Raw genomic sequence first — 22,697 nt, 5'->3', positions numbered from 1 at the left:
TACTGTTTGTAGCATTAAAAAAAGTTTTCTTTTTTGCAACCAACATGAAAGTCTCATGTAAGAAACCATCTGAGCCAAAAAAAAAAAACCCAACATATTTTCAGCTAGAATTCCACAGAACAATAACTTTTGCAAATTGTAGTAAATGAACAGAAACATAAAAACATCCCTTAAGAACAGACAAGAAAGGGCCCTCAAAAGGCAGTAAAGAAACAAGGTCAAGTGAGGTTAAAGAGAGATGGAAAAAAGAAGAGGAGACAGAGGGCTGTCTTGTACTGAGTCAGGGGGTTTCGGGTGCACTCAGGCTGCTATCCTGGCCCTGGTTCAGGCTATTTTTCCTGGACGGACAGAGATGGTAATGGAGCATATCTACCAAATCCCACGGCTGGAACTGAACACTGTACACAGCAGCAGAGAATATCATTCAATACATCATTACTGACTAGGGCTGGGTCTGACCTCCCTTTAGTTATTTCATTTTTTAGGAGACTGTGTGTGCAATAATTCAACGTAATCATTTAGCGGAGAGTTAATGTTTCTCTGTGATCTAGTGTGGAGTTCACTAAAACATACAGTACAAGCTCAGAAGAGCCAAAATCAATATACTGATCTGGGCAGTCAGTTAGACCAGCAGGCTCTGATATGTGTGATGAGTCTTAATAGCATCATAAGTAGGGTTTAGTGACCCCAAAGGATCTGAATGTGGTAAAATGTGGCATCACCTTTAAAAGTAAGGTCAATAATCAGATAGCTTTGCCGAGTAAAACATTTTTAATGTGCGGTGAATTAAAAAGAACTGCTCCATTCTTTCTCCAGATGATTTAATAATCTGACACCCCAGTTCTGTGGTTAAACCATCCAACAATGAAAATTCCTGGACATTTGTGTGAATAAATCTTGCAAAATCTGTGTAGGGGGCCTGATGCCTATGTTCCCTGCTCTGATTTGTACCAGTGAATCTACTCTAAATCAGTTCGCAGACATTTATTTACACCTTTCTACCTCCAAGAAATATCATTCTCAGTTTCAACATGTGGAGTGCCAGGAAAAGCTTGGCGGCCAATTAAAACAAATATTGATAAAATCATTTGAAGCTTGAATGTAACCAACACTGTATTTCTTTTGTTTAAATGTTTTTGGACATTTTGGGCTCTTTTCTATGGACAGTAGATGATGTGGACAGTAGAGATGACAGGAACTGAAAATGCTATTTAAGTAAAAAAAAAAAAAAAAAAAGATCATCAGAAAATGTATTAAAATATTAAAAGTATTCATATTATATATATATAGTATAGATATATAGTTTAGATTGTTCTTATTTATGCATCAATGTAAAAGCAGGATTTTACATTTTGTTTGTAGTTAAATTTAACATTTTATTTTTAATTTTCTATAGGACTGCAACTGTTGATTTTTTTCATTATGGATTAATTTGACAATTTTCTCCATTAATTGATTGATTGGTTGGTTTATAGAAGTTAAGAAAATGCAGAGAAATGCAGTCCAAACTTATGCCTTCATAATGCTTGTTTTGTCCAATCGCCTGTCCAATTCTCAAAACTTTATGTGCAAAATTCTCAAATTGTAAAGTGACTGTCAAATAATATACAAAATAAATATTTGTTGTGGAGTAAAACGCACAATATTTCCCTCCAAATCACAAGTACTTGAATACAAGCACTTCAAATTTATACAGTACTTGAGTAAATTTTCTCAGTTACCTTCCAGCATAAGTGATGATAAAATGGTGCACGAGATTAACGGGCAGCTATTGATTGCAGCTGCATCACCAGCAGTAACGTGGGTGCTCTGCCAGATCATTGTAGTAAAAGGGTGCTGAACCAGAAGGCAACAAATCAATCTACTCTCCAGCCCTCACCTATGTCCAGTTGAGTAGTGACGTAAAATATGAGATCATGGAATAAAGTGCCCGGAGTAGAAACGCTGCTCCTTTGTGTCGAAAGGAGTCAGCTGAGGTGGAATGGGGATCTGATTAAGATGCGTCCTGGACAACTTCCTTTGGAGGTCTTCTGGGTACGTCCACTGGGAGGAGACACTGGAGTAGACCCAGAACTTGCTGGAGGGATTATTTATCTTATCTGGCCTGGGAACACCTGGGCTTGAAGGATGTTTGGAAAACGCTGCATAACCTGCTGTCACCATGACCCAACCTTCTGTCCTTTTGTCTTTTCAGGACAAACATTACAGCCTTGCCTGGATAGCAGCAAATGTTGCTACAAAACCTGTATGTACCTCCCGACACAGATCGAGAAAACTACAGTAACATGGCTGTTATCACTTATCTGCCTTTAATTCAGTGCCAACATCCATCGGTGTCGAGCCACTGCCTGGGGGATCTGATAACCTAATGAACATGAAGGGTGCAGTCTGACCTCGTCTAAGCCTCCCCAGGCTCTCTAAAAACAACAAAGTCCAGCTCAGGCTCAGGGTCACGCAGACGCATTTGGTGGAAACGTCATGATAAGTTGATAAAATGCTCTGCCAAATAAACAGTCTTACTTCCTTTCATCTTAGACTATAATGGACCTCTGAGACATTTCAGAATCAACCACGGCCAGAGGGTTCAAATCAACACAAAGTATTATTTACAAATCTACAAAAAACAAGAAGGGCTTCTCAGACGGTAGAGAAACTAAACATCCGAGCAAGATTTATTAATTTAAACAAACAGAAGATGGTCAAATTATTTCAGTTAATACCAGCACTAAAATATCACATTATGTAGCTTTGAAAACTCAGCTGATGTCACATGTCACTTAATGACTGTAACTTAATGACTGCGGGTTTTTAAATTAGTGTCAGCTATCAAATCTATTCAACATCACACACAAAAAGAGGGTGTGAACCTAAACAAGAAAGTCCTGGTTGTAATTAAAAACATACAGTGTAAATAATTAATTATTTCTGTGATGTTGTCATCAGTACAGAATATACAGTTTAAGGTTGATTATACCAATAAATCATATTCAAAATCCACATCATGTCTATGTTAATGCTGGAACATTAATGCATTATTTATTGCCTTAATATTACCCTGGCTCTTACCAATGCCCCACTTTAAACATTTACAAAGTTCAAAAAAGTTGGGACACTGTGTAAAACATAAATAAAAACAGAAAGACATGATTTGCAAATCCCTAATGATCTATATTCATTCATTCATTCATTCATTCATTCATTGTTCGTAACCGCTTATCCTTGAAGGGTCGCTGGGGGGCTGGAGTCATAAGGCGAGAGGCGGGCTTCACCCTGGACAAGTCGCCAGTTCTTTGCAGGGCTGACACATAGAGACAGACAACCATTCATGCTCACATTCACGCCTATGGACAAGTTAGAATGACCAGTTAACCTATTTAATGCATGTCTTTGGACTGTGGGAGGAAGCCGGAGTACCCGGAGAGAACCCATGTGAACACGAGGAGAACGTGCAAACTCCACAAAGAAAGGCCCAGCCGCATATTCAGTTGAATGTAATACAAAGACAAGACATTTAATGTTCAAACTTAATGTTCAAACTCATTAACTTTATTGTTTTATGTAACCACACACTATTTTTTTAATGCTACTTGAGGGTAAATGCAAGACAGATGTTCAAGTTCAAACACTGGCTCTCACCTGATATGACTTCATGGAGGCTGTAACGGTAGCGGAGGTAGTCGTAACCCTCAAACCTCTGTGGCCACTGACACAGGGCCCGGCACTCAACGTCTGCTTTATAGTACTCTACCAGAGCCGCCTCAAACAGATCCACAGCTCCTTCGTAGTCGCCGTTGTCATACAACCTCACTGCTGATGTGAAGGAGCGCTGTGATGGAGGAGAGACGGAGAATCATGAGAGAGAACATGATGAGATGAGATTTATGACCTTTGGTATTCAGCAAAGCTCTTTATGATTTGTTGGTGTATTCAAATATTTACCCTTGACATTTTTATATGAGCAAATGTTTATCAGTTTACAGTTGAAAACACGCAACCGTAAGTGAGCGTGTGGGCAGTTCATAAAAGTTTTTACAAGCCCTGTGGCGCAGATCAAGATTCCTGCAGCAGCAATGGTCATTTGTTTGGGATAAACAGAGGCAGAGGTGGGTGGATTATCAGAGCAGATGCCAGAAAGGATCGCCACTGTCTATTTCTCATGACTATTTAAAATCAGTAAGATATAATTTAGATTAAATTATGGTCCCCAAAGAAAATTTGATTTGGACTGGAATGTTGCAAATAAGTTGCTTCAAGACATAAAATGCAGAAAGTATAAAAAAAGAAAAAACTTTTACAGAGTCAGTACGAGTCCAGAGATGTTTTAAGACATACATACAAGTAGTCTGCTTTGAGTGTGTCTGATATGTCCTTCCCCCAAAAACAATATAATTTACACACCGAGGTATCTACTCCTTCATTCTTATTCAAGAATATATGAATTTTCAAAGTTTGTCAATTTCTAAAGTTTTCCTGCTGGACTACTACACTGTAAACTCTAATCTTGTGCACTGGCAACTTCCCATTTCTACATCAGAAACTCACTGTGACGTCACAAATCGAGCTTGTAGGCTCGCCCCTTAAATTCAGATTTTCAATTAGTTCAGAGTAACTTTCAGCAGATGAATTTGAAAACATCCCTCTAGTGTCAAACTCTGTACATAGATCAGTGAAGCTCAAACATCGAACTGCAGGAACAAGAATAAAAACATATTTTTCAGTGGAGGGGGACTTTGAATTCATTCAATTTTCAATTCAATTCAATTCAAACAGGCTTTATTGGCATGACCATAACAAAGTACAGTACTGCCAAAGCACATTTAAGACACAAAGTCCTTAAATTAAACACAGGCAATAAGCGATTAAACATAATGTTACAGCAACATTAAAGCGCAGGCAGGAACATGAAACTGAACATAACTGATGGATATCAGCAACAGTAAAATAATAACAGTAAACAGTTTTTGCGGAAATATTTGGTTTGGACGGGCTGCAGTTTTATGCCTTCAGTCAGAAAATGCAGCTCTGTTTCTACTTTTTTTTTTCTTTGCAGAGTTGGCAGAAGCACTCCTTTATGGGGAGCCATAATTTTTTTTGTATCTGCCCGTCTCGATGGCCAGGCTGTGGTCACTGAGCCTGTACTGAGAGTTAGAACAAAACTCTTGGTATTGCGGGGCTTTGTAGTGATAGGAGTCGGAGTCACTGCTTCTTAGATGAAGCAAATATTTGATCACTCTTCTTTGAACTTTGATGTAAAGAAGGTATTGGCTTAATTCAGCTCCACAGGCATTGTCTGTGGTTTTCCTGTGTACCTGCAATTATCTGTCATGCTTAAAGTTTTGTTGAGGTGCAGTTTTTTTGAATGACAGATTAAGGTAGTTAGATTTGTACTGAGCGTGTAGCCTGTCCCAGACGGTCACACAGGAGCTTTAACAAGCAGAGAGGGAAATGAGAGCGGGGGTGAGAAAGAAAGAGTGAAAAACTGTAAACGAATCAGCTCTCGAAGAATCAACTTGCAAGAACTCTGCAACCGCAACCACCACTGAAAGGCCTAAATGAGTTTCCAGTCATTAAACTGCAAGGACCATTAACATAAAGGCCTCTCCATATAGTGACAACAGATTTACTTTTCCCTTTAGGAAAGAAGCAAAGTAGAAAAAGTGGCTATGCGTTTAAGCAAGGATTGAAAAAAGATGGCTAAAAGACAGAAATCTGAAAGAAGATCAGAGAGAAGCATCAAAAGGGATAAAAAAGGAAAGACACAAAACAAAGTCTAATCAGAAATAAGCAAAAAGGTAACCTAGATCTACATCCTACTCGTATGTTAAGATTTCCTGGCCTACCTGGTGAGGTCGAGCTTCTCGGTCCACAAAGTGCTCCTCCTCAACGCCCTGCAGGTCTTTGTACTGCTCCAGGTTCTGACCCATCTCCACATGTTCTGGGTTGGCCTGGAAGTATGTGTGAGCTGCTGCCGCTGCCTTATCGGGCTGCTTCAACTGCAGAAAAACAGACAGAGAGAGAAGCAAGGAAAGATGTAATTAAGATAACGATAATCAAAGGCATAAATTCACCCATGTACTTCATGAAGTTAATTAAAATCAGTCATAACTGGTCAAATTAGAGAGTCTGAAAGTGCAAAAATAGGGTGTTCTCTTAGTATTCACCTCCAACACAATACTGACATGAGAAAGTATGTTTTTCTGTTCCATCACTATTTCCATCAGTATTTCCTTATGGAATGAATTTGTATAATTTGAGAACTAAAGTATTATATATAACAATAAATAGACATACAATATTCTTAGTATATACGTTTTTTTCCCATTTCTTTTCCACATGAGTTGAAATATGTGAAAGTAGATTCTCAGAATTTACACAGAAACATATGAACAGGTCTCCATTGCTAAAAACTGCCAAAAAGTCCATATGTTTCTCTGAATCTAAATAATTTTGAGTCCTTAATCTGCAGACATTCTTCTGGAGCAGCTCCCGCAGGAAGAACAGGCTACTCGCCAAAGTACAAGGGTTCATTTAAGTCTTTTCTAAAAACTTGATTCTTGGCAACTCATTTGGAATCCACTTGAAATAAATAATAATTCTGACTTTGGTTCATCTGAGCGGATTCACAGGGACGCACTGTTCCCATCGACATCCTGTCATTAAACAGAGTTGTCTTTATTACAGATGATATGATAGATGAGGTCTCTGCACTGCAAATTAACTTTATGGTTGTTTAGGCCGGGAGTAATACATAAAAAAAACACCACAGGCATCCCATCCTCTTCTTAAGAAATTTATCAAACATAAACCCATTAGAAAAAGGGACAGTTTCCTGGTGACAGATGAAGGCTAGATAAGAGTTAAACACTAAGTGGTAGGAAGTTGTTAATGAGTGATATTGATAAAGTGCAGACCATGTCCTGTGTGAATGACTTGAAGAAAAAAGGATGAAAAACAGCAGCTGTTATATATCAGTGTTGGCTGCTGGATAACTGATAAACTGACACAAAAAGAATAAGTCATTTTTACAAATTAATATAAAATAGTATCAGAAAGGTACATGAAGCAATTTACCTCCTTTAGGCTAAAGACAATATGACCAGGTCATGTTTGGGGTCAGCGCCATAAAAACATGATCAACTGTCTGTCTCTGGGGCGGCCAGTGCAGCTGTCCTGATAGCTGTCTCCGTCTCCCAGAGAGACCAAGGCCATAGGAGGATACTTCACCTTAGACCAAACAGACTCCCAACATCGATAAAGTTCACATGCTTTGAGTGCAGAGACCTCAGCCATAATATCAGCTGTCATAAAGACAGCAGTCCCTAAAGATAGGATGTGGATGGGAACAGCACGTCTCCATGAATCTGCACAGTTCTTCTGAGGCCTAATGAGGTCTGTGTTTTGTCTCCTGCTGCTTGTTTCAACACATTCAGAGTCAATAACGTTTTTGCCATTAGTATTTAACAGGAGGCTCACATCATGCCCCCAGTATATATATTTTAATAATCAAATTATTATCATGAATGTGTGTCGACTAATGGACTAATGGCCTGAACTGGCAACTACTGGCTGACTGGAAAATCTTGAATCAGGGGCATTCCTACTTATGTTTTTGGGAATTATTGATTTATCTGTCCGTTATTTTCTCTGTTAAGTGATTATGAGTTTAGTTTACTAAATTTAACAAAAAAGTACCAAATATCATTTTGCCAGAGCCTACAGTGATGTCTTAAAATGTCCCAACAATATTCAGTTTACAATAATGTGAAACAGATAAAGGCAGCAAGTCCTCATATTGGAGAAGCTGGAACCGATGAATAACCCTTGAAAAATTACTGCAATACTAAACATATTCTCAAAATAGATGCTTGTTCATTTTCTTTTGATTGATTTAAAGCTTTAAATCAGATGTTCATCTATTAGAATTTGTGAATCTGTCTGGAAATAAGACAGGAAATAGTCTATAGTCTTCTGGCACCAAGTTGTTCTTCATCATCCCAAGAACCTTAATAAAGTTCCGTCATCTATCTTTCATAGTTTATGTTGTCAGCCGTGCATTACAACTAATTTCCAGTTCCAAATGTTTTTCAAAACTAGTACAAACTTTGATTGTACCAACTTTCTTTGGTTCATACTTTTCTTCTATCAAAACAAAGGACTCCTTCTCTGTCATTACAGTTCCTACATCGGCACAGCAGAGGTGACAAAGGAAGGAAAAATAAAGTGAGAAGTCAGAGGATCCACCCCTTCACCACCATGGCCACCAGATCACACTATACGATGCTTTCCTTTAACATCAAAGGTCTGTAAACATCTCCTCTCTGACGTTACTTTAACACGGAACTGTTGTGTATCTGCAAAAAATAGACAAAGCTCAGTTCAGAGAGGAAGATCCCAGATGTCTGGTGTGAGCTAATGTCCTGTAGCTTCATTATGAAACACACGTCCTTTTGGAAAAAACTCAACCATCAGAACATGTCTGGTCCCTATCAGATAAGATCCTAATCACGCTCAAGCCTCAACATGGGTCAAGCTCGTCCTAACTGCAGCATATCCTCACAGGAACACAAACACCTTGCACAACAGCCCCTTGATGAATTCGGGTTCATGAACTCGACACAGAAATTAAAACGTAACATCAGCAAGCATGAATAATCTATAAAAAAACAGTGTTCTGCTGTTTTTGACAGTGACTGAGCTGGGTGAACAGCAGAAGAGACAGAAGAGAAGTAAAGCAGGAAACAGAAGGAGGATGACATGCTGATAAAATAGAAAACAGATACAGAGATGTGAGAGGAGACGAGGTCGGAGACAGAGTTTGCTCTCTTGGATATCTCTTGCAGCAACATGAACTCAGTCACAGTACTGCAGAGAAGTCTGACTGCATTTGTTTAAGTCCTTCATGCTCCCAACAGGTGCAAACCTAAAGCAGATCCCAGTGTTTCCAGTGTTGCACAGTGTCTGTCCTGACAGCTGAGAAGGTCAATCGGGCCTGGCTGCCAAAAACACAACTGACTGAGAGAGTCTCAACACACTCATCCCTCTGTTGTACCACTCAGCACTGGCTCATGTTTGCCAGGAAAGACATTTGTTACAACTAAAACCCTTCTATTGTATTTTTATTGTTTTCATGGGGTGAATTAGAATGATAAAGCTCAGGAATTCCCAGATTTATTCAAGATCTGGGAAATACTGTATGGAGTTCCAGAGTTGAAAAGATACAAAAACAAAGCACTTTGTGTTTTCCATGGGGGATGAATACAATTTCCACACAGTCTGCACAATAAATCATAAAACGCAGTCTGTACCACTCTGATAGAAGAAGCAGAAATTCTTTTTCCCCACAAACAACCCACTTCTTTATGAAGAATGACTCCCCTGTCAGACAGAACTGAGTCTCTTTCATGTGGCAGCAGACGAGGCAGGAGAGAAAAACCCAGCTGGAAATGCTTGGTTACCCCTGAAAGGCCAAAGACTGAGGTGGCGTCAAGTGCATTCCTGGTCAGATCACCTGGCTGGAGCCACAGACTGACTTACCCACCCACCATGACAGAAAGAGTGCTAAGGCCAGGGGAGCGGCACATTTTAGTTCCTACATTAGGTCACTTTATGCAACAACAGAAGACAGACTCTAATTAAATTTCCAATCAAGTGTTTGTGTACAGTTGTAGTTTTCTTCAAGATTTAACTTAATTTCAGTAACCACTGTCATGTCGGAGTTTCAACGAATGGTCTCACAACAATGAAAGGGCTACTATGGGGACTAATGAAGCTATAGCAAAAGTTCAGTCAGATAGACTATCCATCTTAGAAATGATACGTCAAATCCAGAGAACAGTTGTGAGAAAACAGTTGTGTGTTAAAGGCAAATCACCCCCCCAAATGCCTGGAACACATGGAAAATGTGAAGCCAATTACATGTAGCAGTAGTCGGGTTTTGATGTCTCGACCTCTTATATTGTGATAAAGTGATGACAGAAAATGAAAAGACCAACTGACAGCACTTACATGCAAAGCCAAAGTAAGTGCAACAAGTTAAAACCAGTTTACTGGCAGGCATCAGAAGAGTTATTACGAAATAAGTAGATGTAAACCACAACCAAGTTAAGTAGACTACAGTAGACTGCACACGGAGGAGACCTGAATTGTGTCTGCGACACTTGAGCACACTGTAAAACATGGTGTGCATTAAACACTGATGAAAGCATGTGGGGGGTGGATTTTTCCTCTAACTGATGGCGCAACTTCAAGTACACAACCCAGCTGTATCATGTGTCCTCTGCTGCTGCATTCCTGACGAAGCCGACCCGAGATATTTCAGGGAGAACATCCTCCGTGACAACACTATTGTCAGCTCGGCTTTTTTTAGATTTGATAATTATCTGTTGATATTACATATCTGTTGATACGGACTTCTGGAGACTAAACAGCAAAAGATCATAGCAGGTGGTGCAAAGGGGGGTTAAGGGAGGTTGGAATTGCACTCACCTGCCCCCACCTCTGCCACACTCAGCCCCTGGGGACAACCAGGCTCAGGCCAGAGGGTCAACTGGAGGATGAGTGGATTTACTCCAGCACACCATCCCAGCACAAACACAGCTGTGGTCAGCCACTGCCAGATCTGATCTACTGTCCAGAGACTAGACATCCCAAAACCTGCCTTGAACATGGGAGACTCACTGTATTTCTAACATCATGGGATTTCACTCTCAATGCTAACATCTCTCAGCGTTATAGCAATATGGTAAAATTCTGACGTTTAAATGGTTCTTTAGGAAGAACCATCACTTTTCAAAAGAAAAAAAAATCATAAATTTCCACCTAACCCTCTGTCGGAGTTATCTGGACAGTTAGGTCAGAAAAAAGACCAGATCTTCTGAGTGTTTCCATGTATGACTCACACTCGGGTGATAATGGATTTACAGTCCTATCTAACAGCACCTCTGCACACACATACACAATGGTTACTGCTACTTTATGGAGACAGATAATTCAGGATGGAGGATTTTTGGGAGTCTGAGTGCTGTATCAAACTGTCAAAAACCAACCCAAAAGGGTCCGAGCGGTGAGATTCTGAACTGAAAACACATGCTCATAAATCAAACTGAGCGGACTGAAAGAATAAAACACCCCCTCAGGATGACAGAGCAGTAATCAATCATGAGATTTAAAGTGAAATTGCCATTATACCGAATAGTGTAATGGAAAACAATACAGCCTGGAAACAGCCACGCATGGGTAAATCAAAATGACTTGTCTCTCCTGTGTCTGCCACAGAGGAGAAGATGGATACTGAGAAAGTAAGTCATTTTCTTTGAAAACATTAGTTATTGTCAGTAAACGGGCTTCTTCACTCCCTAAGAGTGGGCGGAATGAATGAAGTCAATATATTTCATCATATAGCAGATTATCTGGAAAATGAGTTGAGAAACTGTTCACTGTTAAAACAAGATGTCAGGGATGTCTGTTGGATATAAATGGCACATTCCAAGGAAACAAAAATACAAATTGTTATTTTCAGGTGATTATCCACTAATGAAAATATACTTCTGAATATTATACTCCATTTCCAACATATTCTGCCAATAAATCTTATTCACTGGATCTTTGAAGGAATTAATGGGCAGGCTAACTGGCTGCTGTATACAGTGCAGCAAAAACAGGAAACCCAGTGATCGTGTTTCCTAAAATGTTTAATTATTCCTTTACAAGGATAACTGCGTTAGAATTAATGGTATAGAAATGTCTTGACTGACAAAATGTATTATATGTACTACAGCCCTATCTCAGCCTTTCAGTAGCAGGTGTTTTGCTGGTGTTTTGCCTGGGAGAGTGTGTGTACCTGGCTGCAGAATTGCATAGTCCTTACTTAGAATTAACCAGTGTTAAAGCTGAGGTCGGTAGTTCTTGACAAAGATAGTTGATTGTTGAATGTCATATCCAGGTTGTAAAACCAAGAGGAGGAGCAGAGGTCCATTACTTGATAACATTACATTATGCTTAAAGCCTATCATGGAAGTTCTGCCTGTCCATCCATCCGTCACACATCAGGTACACCCTGCACACCCTAAACTCAGAACTGTCTTGTTGCGAGACAACAGTGCTAACCACTGCACCACCGTGCCACCAAACTTTTGCCCAATGATGGCAAAAATAAATTGCCTGCACCAGCTTTAAAGTAACACTGCTGTTTCAAACATGCTCAATTGCCTTTAACTTAAAAGTTGTGGTGATGTGGTGATGGCAGTGGAAAAACTACTGCTTTTGTCTGCATGGCCTCCAGAATCAACACAATAAGAAAGTTCCTTGTAGCTGCTTTAATTTAATTCCATTAAACTGTACAAGAATTAAGATCACAGCAATGCTAAAGCTCTGTCATTAAAAGCAAATCTTTGAACACACTCAGAAGCGTACATCTTGTACAGCATGAGTGCATTTTTCCTCTCACATGAATTTCAAAGGAGCACCTGTAGAGGTGAATAACTACCACTCAGTGTAAGCCCTCAGTTTGCCCTCCTCACTAAAGAGCAACCTGTGTTCGAGCTGCTGGACCGCCCTGCCACTCTGAGAGAAGTGCTCTTGATGTGGGCACCGAGTTGTGCCAAGGCAAACCTACATGTGCATGCCTTTCTCCTCTGGGCCTCCTGCTGGATTCACAGGTATGTAAATAGCATTGGGCTGGCGCCACATATGCAGAGGTGGTGTTGTGACAAAAAGCACGTATCCCAGTGCAACAAACAAGCCTGGAGACAGTTACACAGATGGCTTGTCAGAGGCAGAACTACCACCCAAAACATGAGAGAGGAGCTGGCAACAAGTGATGAACGAGCGGTCAGAACTGGCAACCACAGTCTGAATACTTGAGAGACAAGCTGTTATACGGCTCCCAGGAGGACAGGAAACTGTAGCGAAGACAGAGGTTAGTGTTCAGGTTAACACTGGACACAAGAACAGCTGCAGTAGATCAGAGGAAGTCCACATGCAGGGAGGATTTCAGGGTTAAAGAGTGTCCTACAGACCTCCTGGTGCAGTTCTACAGTTGACGTGCTGGTTGTATCGCTGAACAGTGTCTGAAACTCCCTTCCACCCAAATGTTCTGATGTCGGATTTGAGGGAGCTGTGTTCAATAATTTTTATAACTTCCCGAGACAAACAATCCAACATTCATATCTACTTCATGGTGTGACTGGCCATCTGGGCAGAAAGGAGAAAATACCCAGCGTTTGCAGTTCACTTTTCTAATTTGTTATATAACTACTTTTGTCACTTTTTGTGCTCACACATGAGTGCAAAACTCTAAATAAGAGGTCTTCACCCAAATCAGAGGACCCGGGTTGGGTACTTTTCTATTACCATGGATTCTGGGTCTGTTTATGTGTAATGCCTGAGTGGATCTAAAAAAGACCCACCCATGATTAGACAGCACTGATCATGCAAAATGCATGAATCTGTGGTCACTATGTGGTACAAATGACCTGCATGAATGAGTGAAGGGTCAGAAAGCAGTGCTCAGAATAACAAATTAGCAATGCTACCATTAACAGCCGTGGCAATGAACAAGAAAGCGTTATTACAGTTCAAAAGTGCAAACAATCAAAATGATCTTATCATGTCACACGCAACAAAACTGCAAAGATGATACTAAAAGAATGTAAATAAAGCTTCCGCTGAAACACAGCAGGACACAGCTGAGATGCTAGACTGCATGGAGGTGCAAACGTGGAGAAATGATTGACACATATTTTTTCAGTGTTGCAACATAGGGGCATCTGTGGCGATACCGCTATGAAATATCACCCTCTTCCATTTTACAATGTCTAGTCATACTTCTGCAGTTATTTTGGAAAGTAACTTACTTTCAAATAACAGTAACTAGTAATACGTAACACATTCCATTTGGAAAGGGACTTGCCCGACACTGTTGATGCATTACTCGAACTAGACTTTCTACTGCTTTTTATTGTCTCACTGGTACAAGGAACAATACACCCACACGATTCCAGCCATTTAAAGTCTGAACTCCAGTTACGTGCTAATTGGTCCAAAAACGCCTTCCAGCTGCAGTCAAATAACCATTTGGCCTGCTAGACCTGGACTGACCCTTCCTGGAAAGGTGCACTAAATCATTAGTGGTTACCTCCTGTACAGTATGGCCTCATACCACTTTCCATTCAACGCATTCCAACTGAAACATCTGTGAGCGTGATAAGACTGTCCTCACACAGCCAATAATGGTTCGAAGTGAAGGAGAGGGTTATGATATAGCCATTTAGGAATGCACTGCAGAGGAACTGTCACAAACAATATCCAGTGCAAACCTATCCATTACTGCAGGAGATGATGAGGAGGTGTGTTTCCATGTCATCAGACATAAACAGCAAGATGATTTATGGGCAAAAGATCTCGTCTCTTTGGCCATGTCTGTTATAACGCAAATGTAAAATGTTTTCAGCTAAACCTGGGCTTGCAAAAACTCCTGAAGGACAGGGATGGAAAGAAAATAAAACTTGTCCTTAAATCACATTGGCGTGGAGCTCTAATCTGTATGGAAAAGTAGAAAGACAATGTTGAACTGCCAAGAGCTTTTATCAATCTACTTCTGAAACTATGGACTTATAAACAAAAGGAAAGTCATCTTTGCTGCACAGCAGGGCCTTAAATATTCCAGCCATCTGTCTGAGTTTGTTTGTACCTATCCAGGGAATGTTTTAATGGGAATAATATTTACTCCTCTGTAAACACAGTAGTCATTTTTCTGACCGGACCAAGAGCAAGTTTACTGTCACTAAACCAATATTTGTGTCATGAGGTGGAGGGTTTGAGGAATTTTCGTCACTTGGTATTTACAATCCAAACAAGAAAGTGAATAACAATCTGCCTTTGGTTGGGGCAGCAAATTTATGAGAGCGGGTGTCTTTAAGGAAGACATTACAGAACCAAACATTTCAGTAGTACAACAGGAAATAAGTTTGAGTTTGAGTTTATCAACTGGATTGTGGCAGTAAATACTTTGAGTAGGGGGTTTGTTGCTTCTTGGTTGGCTGCAAGTTCATTAGAAGGGCTGGGGATTAAAACATAACTGTTGCTCTAGGATATTGCGATTGCATTTCACTCTTCATTTGTTTTACAGACCAAACAGTAATTGCATAATTGGCAGAACAAGTGATAATTAGAACGAAGGTAATTATTCGCACATCATGGAAACAGAAAGAGCATCAAAGAAAAAAGGTGATGCCTGAAGTCCATGCCACAAAGATTTAATAATGACATTGATTCGATCTCCCTTGGATCTTTGTTAGGTCAGATTTCTGAACACTAGCCTAATGAAGTGTGATTGAAACTTTGTCATTATGAGAAAAAATTATAATGAAAATCAGTCATTAGTTTCAAAGTCAGAACTGATTTCAAATGTGAATATCCAGTCTGCTTAAATATAAGTACATCTATCTGAACAGCTTATTGAATACTGACATGGAATGCACACAGTAGTCTTTATATCCATTACATTAACAATGGGGTCTTTATAGTTTCCAGCATTGTGGTCCATTTAAGTTTCAAGCCTGAGAAAACATATGGCACTTCAAACTAGAAGCTGGCAGCTGGATATGAGCATCTAGCTGGAGAGAAGATTGAGACTATTTCACAATACTTGCAAATCATTAACAAATGGGAGTAGGATTGGGATCACATTTGTCTGGCAAGGAAAGCTGCATACGCCCACAAATAGAACTTTTTATTGCCATTTAGCTGTTGTCTGAGGGAAGGTATTGGCACCAAGGCCTGGCACGAGGACCTCGCACTAGGAAAGTTGTCTAAATGGCTGATTGCCTCTCCATGAGGCGAGCGCCCCACTTCCTTCCACTCTGGATCGTTTCAAAAGCACACTGCGAGGACTTTGACTGACGATTCAAGGAACCTCGGAAATTCTTGGAAGTCTGGAAAATGGCTTACGTCTGTTTTTGAGTGTTTACACTGGAATAGCCACTACTGTAAGACAATATGTAGACCCCCAGTCCAGCCAGACTTAGGTAGGATTTGACAAGATGAGGATGAAACATTTTATTGGATACAGACTTGTACATGTGTCCACACACACCAGAACACTGGGGGTTCGAATGTGTGTTTGGACACAGGCTTGGTTGCACCAACAAGGATTCATTTTTAAACCTGATTAAATTGTGATTTAACATTAAATTATGTTGCACCAAACTGTTAAACTAGTTTAAGATTTAAACTCAAAGTCTGTTGCACTTTAAACTCCAATTTAAAATGTGCAGCAGCACTTTAAACTAACTTTAAATTTATACTTGATGAGGTTTAACTTTTAAAATGGCTGCCTTTTTTTTAGATTGATATTAAATAATCAATTCCTCAAAGGAAGTTAAGGGAAGTTTCTCTCAAGTTGATAATTCAGCCAACATTTTCTCTAAAGTGAGAAATTAGAGCTTCACAGCTGAGCCATCATGACAATATCTAATTCAGTTTTTTTTTTTGCTTTTTACCTAGCTAGCAAAACAATGTAAAATTCTTCCTAGATCACAACAGTATTAATAATACTAATTATTTTTCAATTATTTATTTATTTATTTTAATTTGGGTAACCAAACATCTCCATGTTGATTAAATTCTGTTTAATTTGATTTAAATCACTAAACTGAGATTAATTCTTAATTGTGAAACAGAGCTCTGCTTATTTTAAACCTGGATTTGTTCGTTCTAGTTTTTCTAAAGTCTAATTAGAACTAATCTTAGATTAAATTAAACTTTATTAGTGCAGCCCTGATACACAGAGGCACAGATGTATGTGTGACATTAATTGGACAGGAAAACATTACAGCCTCTACAAATTAACCTCTCCATCATGCACCCTGAAGTCTTTCGTTTCATTAACTCGGCACCTTTTATGGACAAAAAACTGCTTCATGCTTACTGTACACACCTGCCACATAATGTCTGCACTGTACACTGAAGGTGTGAAGTAGTAGCCTGATAATCTCAGCTAAATGAACCAGACAAGGGTTTGTTTTTACTCTGCTTCTAAATCAAACAACACTTTGACACAAGATCTGGACTGTAACTGTGTTGTGTTTTTGCCGTGCGAGTCAGGAAACCAGCCAGCCGGTCAAGGTGTACATTACATGCAACATGCTGTGGAAAAAAAAAAAAAAAAGGTCTGTGCGTGAGGGGAGCTTTTCCTCTCAGTGATGTCATGGGTAAAACTTGTCCACCTTCATGTCCTCCCTCCCTCTCTTCCTCGCTCTCTCCATCACACCACCTCTCTTTCTCTTCATCTGTCCGTCCTGCTGACAGCTCCACACAGTGGCCTCTTTCTGCCCGTCCTCGCTCCACCCTGGGTCGGACCGTGTTCCTCCTATAAGGTCATGTCAAAGGAATGCCTGAAAAAGCCTCACCACTGTCGCTGCTAAAAAGCCTCTTTCATTACCCCGTGAGAACACAAGAGACATGATGAGTCGGGAAGAGCCGCTACTACCTTTGCCAGCCTCCATCCATCATCTTACTTAGATATCCCTGGGAGGCAGAGAGCAGAGGCTGTACATCCAAAAGAAAACAGTGGTAGAATAATAATAACCTAAGAAAAACCTTTAAGGGAGAGTTCAGATTACTTGAAATCTATGTCAGTGTTAGGGCTGTCCCAAATGTTGTAGTTTGGGCTTCAAAGCTTTGGTAGGAATAAACAACAAATAGTCAAAGCAAAGGAGGGTGGGGGTGTGTGCGGTGCTGGACATGACTCGAACTCAGCCACACATTTGAGCTAAAGTCTGAACTGAAGGGTGAAGTTCATTCATTTGCTGCTTTGAGTAAGAGGGACGTTAGATGCCCAAATATTTCGACATCTTAACGGGGCAGTTAAAAAGTCTTTGTCATGCCTTTATCACAGGAAAGAGGTTTGGCCTGGTGAGTTACTAATAACTAACAGAAACACTGCATGCAATAATCCACCTTTTCTTCCTGTCTCTCTGTCTCTCTCTCTCACATGCTGGCTACAGCTGAGTTGTGCATCCCAGCATCGGTGTTGCTCGTGCTGCCAGTGTTTTGTCTGCTTGTGTGGAAGCTGCTGAGAGACAGTGGTCCAAGAGATGACAACAGAGGCAGCAGGGGAGAAACAAGTCTGAGCATCTGCTGTGTCCTCCATCTGTCAGCGATAGAGAGAGAGAGAGAGAGAAGCAGACTGGCACACAGCATGGAGACCTGCCCAGCAGCAACTTCGGCACGAGCTGGACGCAGGCCGACAAAACCCCAGCTGCACACGCGACACAGAGGCAACCAGCCTCTGTGTCGCGTGTGCAGCTGGGGTGCAGTGCCATATGTTTTCTCAGGGAAAATATGAATAGTCGAATACAACTAATAATTAACATCATACAACCCAACTTCAGATAGTCCGTATTAGCCCTTTAACTTTAGCTTGGTGTTGCGTGCCCGAGCTGAGTGCTGTGTGAAGCTGCTGGTTTTGATTAAGGGGAAAAATGAGTGACCATACTTGACCACAGTGGCCTGAACTCATAAATAACCTAGAAAGTGGAACAGACGCTCATGATCCAGAATCTATTAGTTATAAAAACACCATTCATGTCCATTATGAGCTAATCTGGATCAGGAAACTTGAACGGAGGTGGTTGTTGTACATCTGTAGCTCCGTCTGCCCTGTGGCTGACATCATTTGGCTGCAGAGGGAAATGACTGCTCCCATTATCCTCTCCATCTCCAGTGACAGCCCAGTTAAGCTTTGTGGGAGCTAACACTGAGAGACTACACAACCCCTTTCTCTAAGCTATCTAGAGGCCACCTGACACCACATCAGCTACTGTATCCTTAGTCAACCGTCACACTCTTTCCCATGTCTGATCTCGCTTCCTGGGCAGTTTCAGGACACACAAGGCCAGCTTTGTGTGGAAACCTCAAAAACACAAGGTGTGTATGTTTTAAGTAGTGCAGACAGGGTGGAAAATCACCTATAATGTCTTCCTCCTCCGCTGCCGCCCTCATGCCCTCCTCCCAACATGTCTCTCACGTTCCCTCTAGCCTAAAATATAGTAACACACACACACACATACACACACACATTTCTCTCAGGAACTTCTAAAAACAGCCCTGGTTAGCCGACGTCTTATTTTTGCGCTACAATCCTCTGATTTTAAACGCCGCCAGTTTCCAGTCTCATAAAGGTGCCTCTTTCAAGACTGGAAAAAAACACTCTATGACCAGTCTCTGGTCACTGAAATGTGGCTAACAGTTGTGTTTTGTCTCTTTGCCTTTGGTTGATGATGTGGTGTGTGTATCAAAGGTGTATACAGACTGGAACTGGAGCCCACACATGGGACACCGCAGATACTAGCAGTCAGGCCTCTCCTCTGCAACCTCTACTGTGTTGCAATAGATTAAAGGAATAGTTGATAACTTTGGGAAATATATTACAAACTTTTAGACTTTTTTTTTGTTGTATCACGTGCATCTGAATGAACAGATTTGCTTCTATTTTAATCAAGCTGGCTTGCATTTTACTTGAGATTAATAATTAATTGTGCTTGTACACTTCAAGTCTATTTTCTTCTGTTTTACACAAGTAACTACAGAGATGTTTTGGGCCCTGAGTGCTGCCAAATTGCAGGTGTTGCTAGATGGTAAATATGTAGCTGGAGCCAGCAGCCGGTCAGCTTATTTCAGCACAAACACCAGAAACAGGCTAGTTAGCTCTGTCCAATATCTACCATCACATCTAAAGCTTTCTAAATAACACATCTCATGTGTTTAATCTGCATGTAAACTGACATATAAATACTAGAAGTTGTGGTTTTACGGGGTTATGTGATGGACTTGAGAGATGCTGGAGGGCAGACAGAGTCAGACTCGCTGTTTCCCCGCACTTCACAGTCTTTAAGCTAAACTAAGCCAACCATCTGCTGGCTGTAGCTTTGTATGAACAGAAAGTGATCTCAAACCGTCTCATCTCAGGATGGGATTATTCTGCAGAGTCTATGTGAACCTCTGCAGACCTGCAGGATGCATACTCCTTGCAGTAGCATAGTGCCATCCCAAAGATGGAGTTTTTATCACAATGATGTAGGTTCAAGTGTCCATTTTTCAGATTAATTTTTTTTCAGATAATTACTTCTCTGAAGCAATAGACAATTTTAACAGCTGAGCCCTGCTCACAATTGAGTCGGCCAGCTGTGTGGGCGGGAACACAATACCACGGCTCCAACCACTGCACAGACTCTGGCTCCAAATGATGTCACCAACACAAGATGTCAGTTGGCTTCATTCTTGTACAGTGGGAGGAAGTGGAGACACAGTGTCCATTTTTATTTACAATCAATCAGTAGAACATAGGAAACTAAATTCCTTTATATTGCATTGAATACAGTTGCCAAATATGTTTTTTTTTTCATGTTTGTTTAACAAGATTTTGTGGTTTTGCCTGAATGATGCTGGTATGTTTGCTTATGGGCAGCCCAGAGAAGCATAATTCCAGCTTAACTTGTGGTGAAAAAGCGAATATGTGTATTTTCCAGAATGATAAACCATTCCTTCAACGTGTAACCTCAGCAGTCACTCCATCTCAGAGGAGATAACATGAGACCAAATCACTTCAGAAACTTTGTAGACCTCTCACTTTGTTTCCCCATAAAGCTCCAGAGATGAGGGGATTTCCCGTCTGAGAGAAACGTTACGAGGCACAGCACATTTGAAGGAAACATTTACGGGCTCGCCGTTCAGGGACAGGGGTCAAAGGTCACCCTCTCACAAGCGCGTGGGTGCGTTCAGCTTTTCCACTGTGCCTGTAAAGACGGGCTGGAAAATAAGAAAAGGTGAGCATGATGTGGTGTTTAAGTGTTAAACCCAGAGCAGACAAATGTTTAGTTCACACACAACAAGGTCTTCAAGGAAGCACAAAGGAGGACGTTATGGGGAACTGTGAGTAGGTGTGTGTGTGTGTGTGTGTGAGGCAGCCAGCATGTGTGTCCCTGCAGACAATGCCAGCATTCATCCAGCTACTCAGTTCTCACCCTGTCCGGCCCCCACATACCCCAGAGAAATACAAAATATATTTATTCATGTTGAAATCAGTCTGGTGTTGTAATGAGCAGCTTTTAAAAGACAAAGGGCATTACACAACACCTACAACTGTCAACTTCAGCTGAGGAAGCTTTACTGACAGCCAGTGATGGACACAAAGATCACTAATATGTAAAACTTTAGGGAAGCTAGGAAGCCATCAAACACATGTCCCCTCAGAACTATTATAAAAAAATTCAAGACCTATATTATATGGAACAAATCAGAATGTTTGTTTACAATAACATCTGGGCAGAAAGCCCCTGTGTACATAAAATTTAATGGCAGCAACATGTTTAATGTTTTATTTTTATAATGTTTAAGTGTATACCTAAAATGCATGTTTTAAGCTTTCACTAACATTCAGTTTTGAGACCTAATTTACATCTTGGGTCACAGACTTAAGGAAATGACCACTTGAGTTTACCCAAAACTAGCAGCTGACTGGTGGTGAGAAGTTTTTGTTGGGCAGAAGTGGTTCATCAAAGATGCTGACAAAGGTGGCAAAGGCAGTTTGTCATTCCGATGGTAATTTATTGCTAATGGTGAGCTGTCTGCTCAGAATGACAGGTAGCATTATGTCATTTTGTGATTTGGTTTTGTTGAGTTGTGTACTCAAATTATCCCAAAAACTTTCAATCAATGTTAAAACACAGAGAAATCTATAGGGTTAGGGTAACAGTGTGTTTCCAACAAGCTGTGAGCTGCTATAACTCTCAGGAAAACCCAAGATACGTTGGATATATCAGAGTGAGGAAGAAGTCAGAGAATATGACTAATATATAAAAACTATATATAATGTGGCTTAAACTTTGATATTGCCTCATTCATGAACACGATTTCTGCTCTGAGTCATGTCAGATAGATTTTTTTTGTTATTGTTTTAAGGGGAGAGAGAGTCATAGCTTTTAAGTTGACATAAATCTACATAAATTGTTTTTTCATGGAACTGTCCACTTAAGAGCAATTTCCCATGCCACTAAAAAATGTTAATGAGCATATCTGACAATGAGTGAGCCAGCTGCCCTGACAGCAACACCATCTGAAAGACTGTTTAACCACTGTGTGTCACAAGATTTTTTTCTGCAGATTAGTGTATGAAAGGTTGAAGTGCCCTGAAGGAGTATTTCCTGCGTCAAACTTCAAAGCCTCTCTCTCTGATGAGGTAATGGATGCACCTTTTTCTGAAGGCTAAATCAAACAATGACAGAGCACTCTTGTCCAACAGTGTCATCAAAAAATCATGCCATCAAACAATCTGCCATCCCCTGAGCCCTGGAAAAGAAATCCTCCCCAGGCATACCTCAGACAATTGTATGGAGAAGGTCAAGAAATGGCCAAGAAAGTAAGCAAAAAAACATTCGAGCCTGAGTGATTTAAGGATTACCTAAAGGAGAGAAGAATGCACCCCCTTTAGTCTCTTTCTAAAGCTGCTGGTGGTATGCGAGCTGAGACTAAGCTACCCAGATCCAAAGCAGACCAGAGAGACCAGTAGTCCTTAATATGAAGCCTGTCTCAGCCTTCCAGCATCATGTCGAGCCAGCTCAAGTTTTTTTTAATGATAAAATCGGTCCCTCGCCCATAAAATAAACCTCATCTTCCCATGCACTGAACAGATAAGTTGG

General features: G+C 40.5%; 1 protein-coding gene across 1 annotated transcript in view; it reads right to left on the bottom strand.

The window, feature by feature from the left end:
* p3h2 (prolyl 3-hydroxylase 2) overlaps positions 1 to 22,697 on the bottom strand; it is a 76,727-nt gene that overhangs the window by 15,358 nt on the left and 38,672 nt on the right. Inside the window, exons 2-3 of the mRNA XM_084723399.1 lie at positions 5,841 to 5,993; positions 3,637 to 3,826 (exon numbers count right to left, since the gene is read on the bottom strand). Coding sequence (XP_084579525.1) covers positions 3,637 to 3,826; positions 5,841 to 5,993 — 343 coding nt within the window. The remainder of the gene's footprint in view (positions 1 to 3,636; positions 3,827 to 5,840; positions 5,994 to 22,697) is intronic.

Source organism: Lutjanus erythropterus, chromosome 7 (genome assembly GCF_056507025.1).
Source record: "Lutjanus erythropterus isolate fLutEry1 chromosome 7, fLutEry1.hap2, whole genome shotgun sequence".
In the NCBI taxonomy this organism is placed as follows: domain Eukaryota; kingdom Metazoa; phylum Chordata; class Actinopteri; order Lutjaniformes; family Lutjanidae; genus Lutjanus; species Lutjanus erythropterus.
This window is presented reverse-complemented; position numbering and strand designations above follow the sequence as displayed.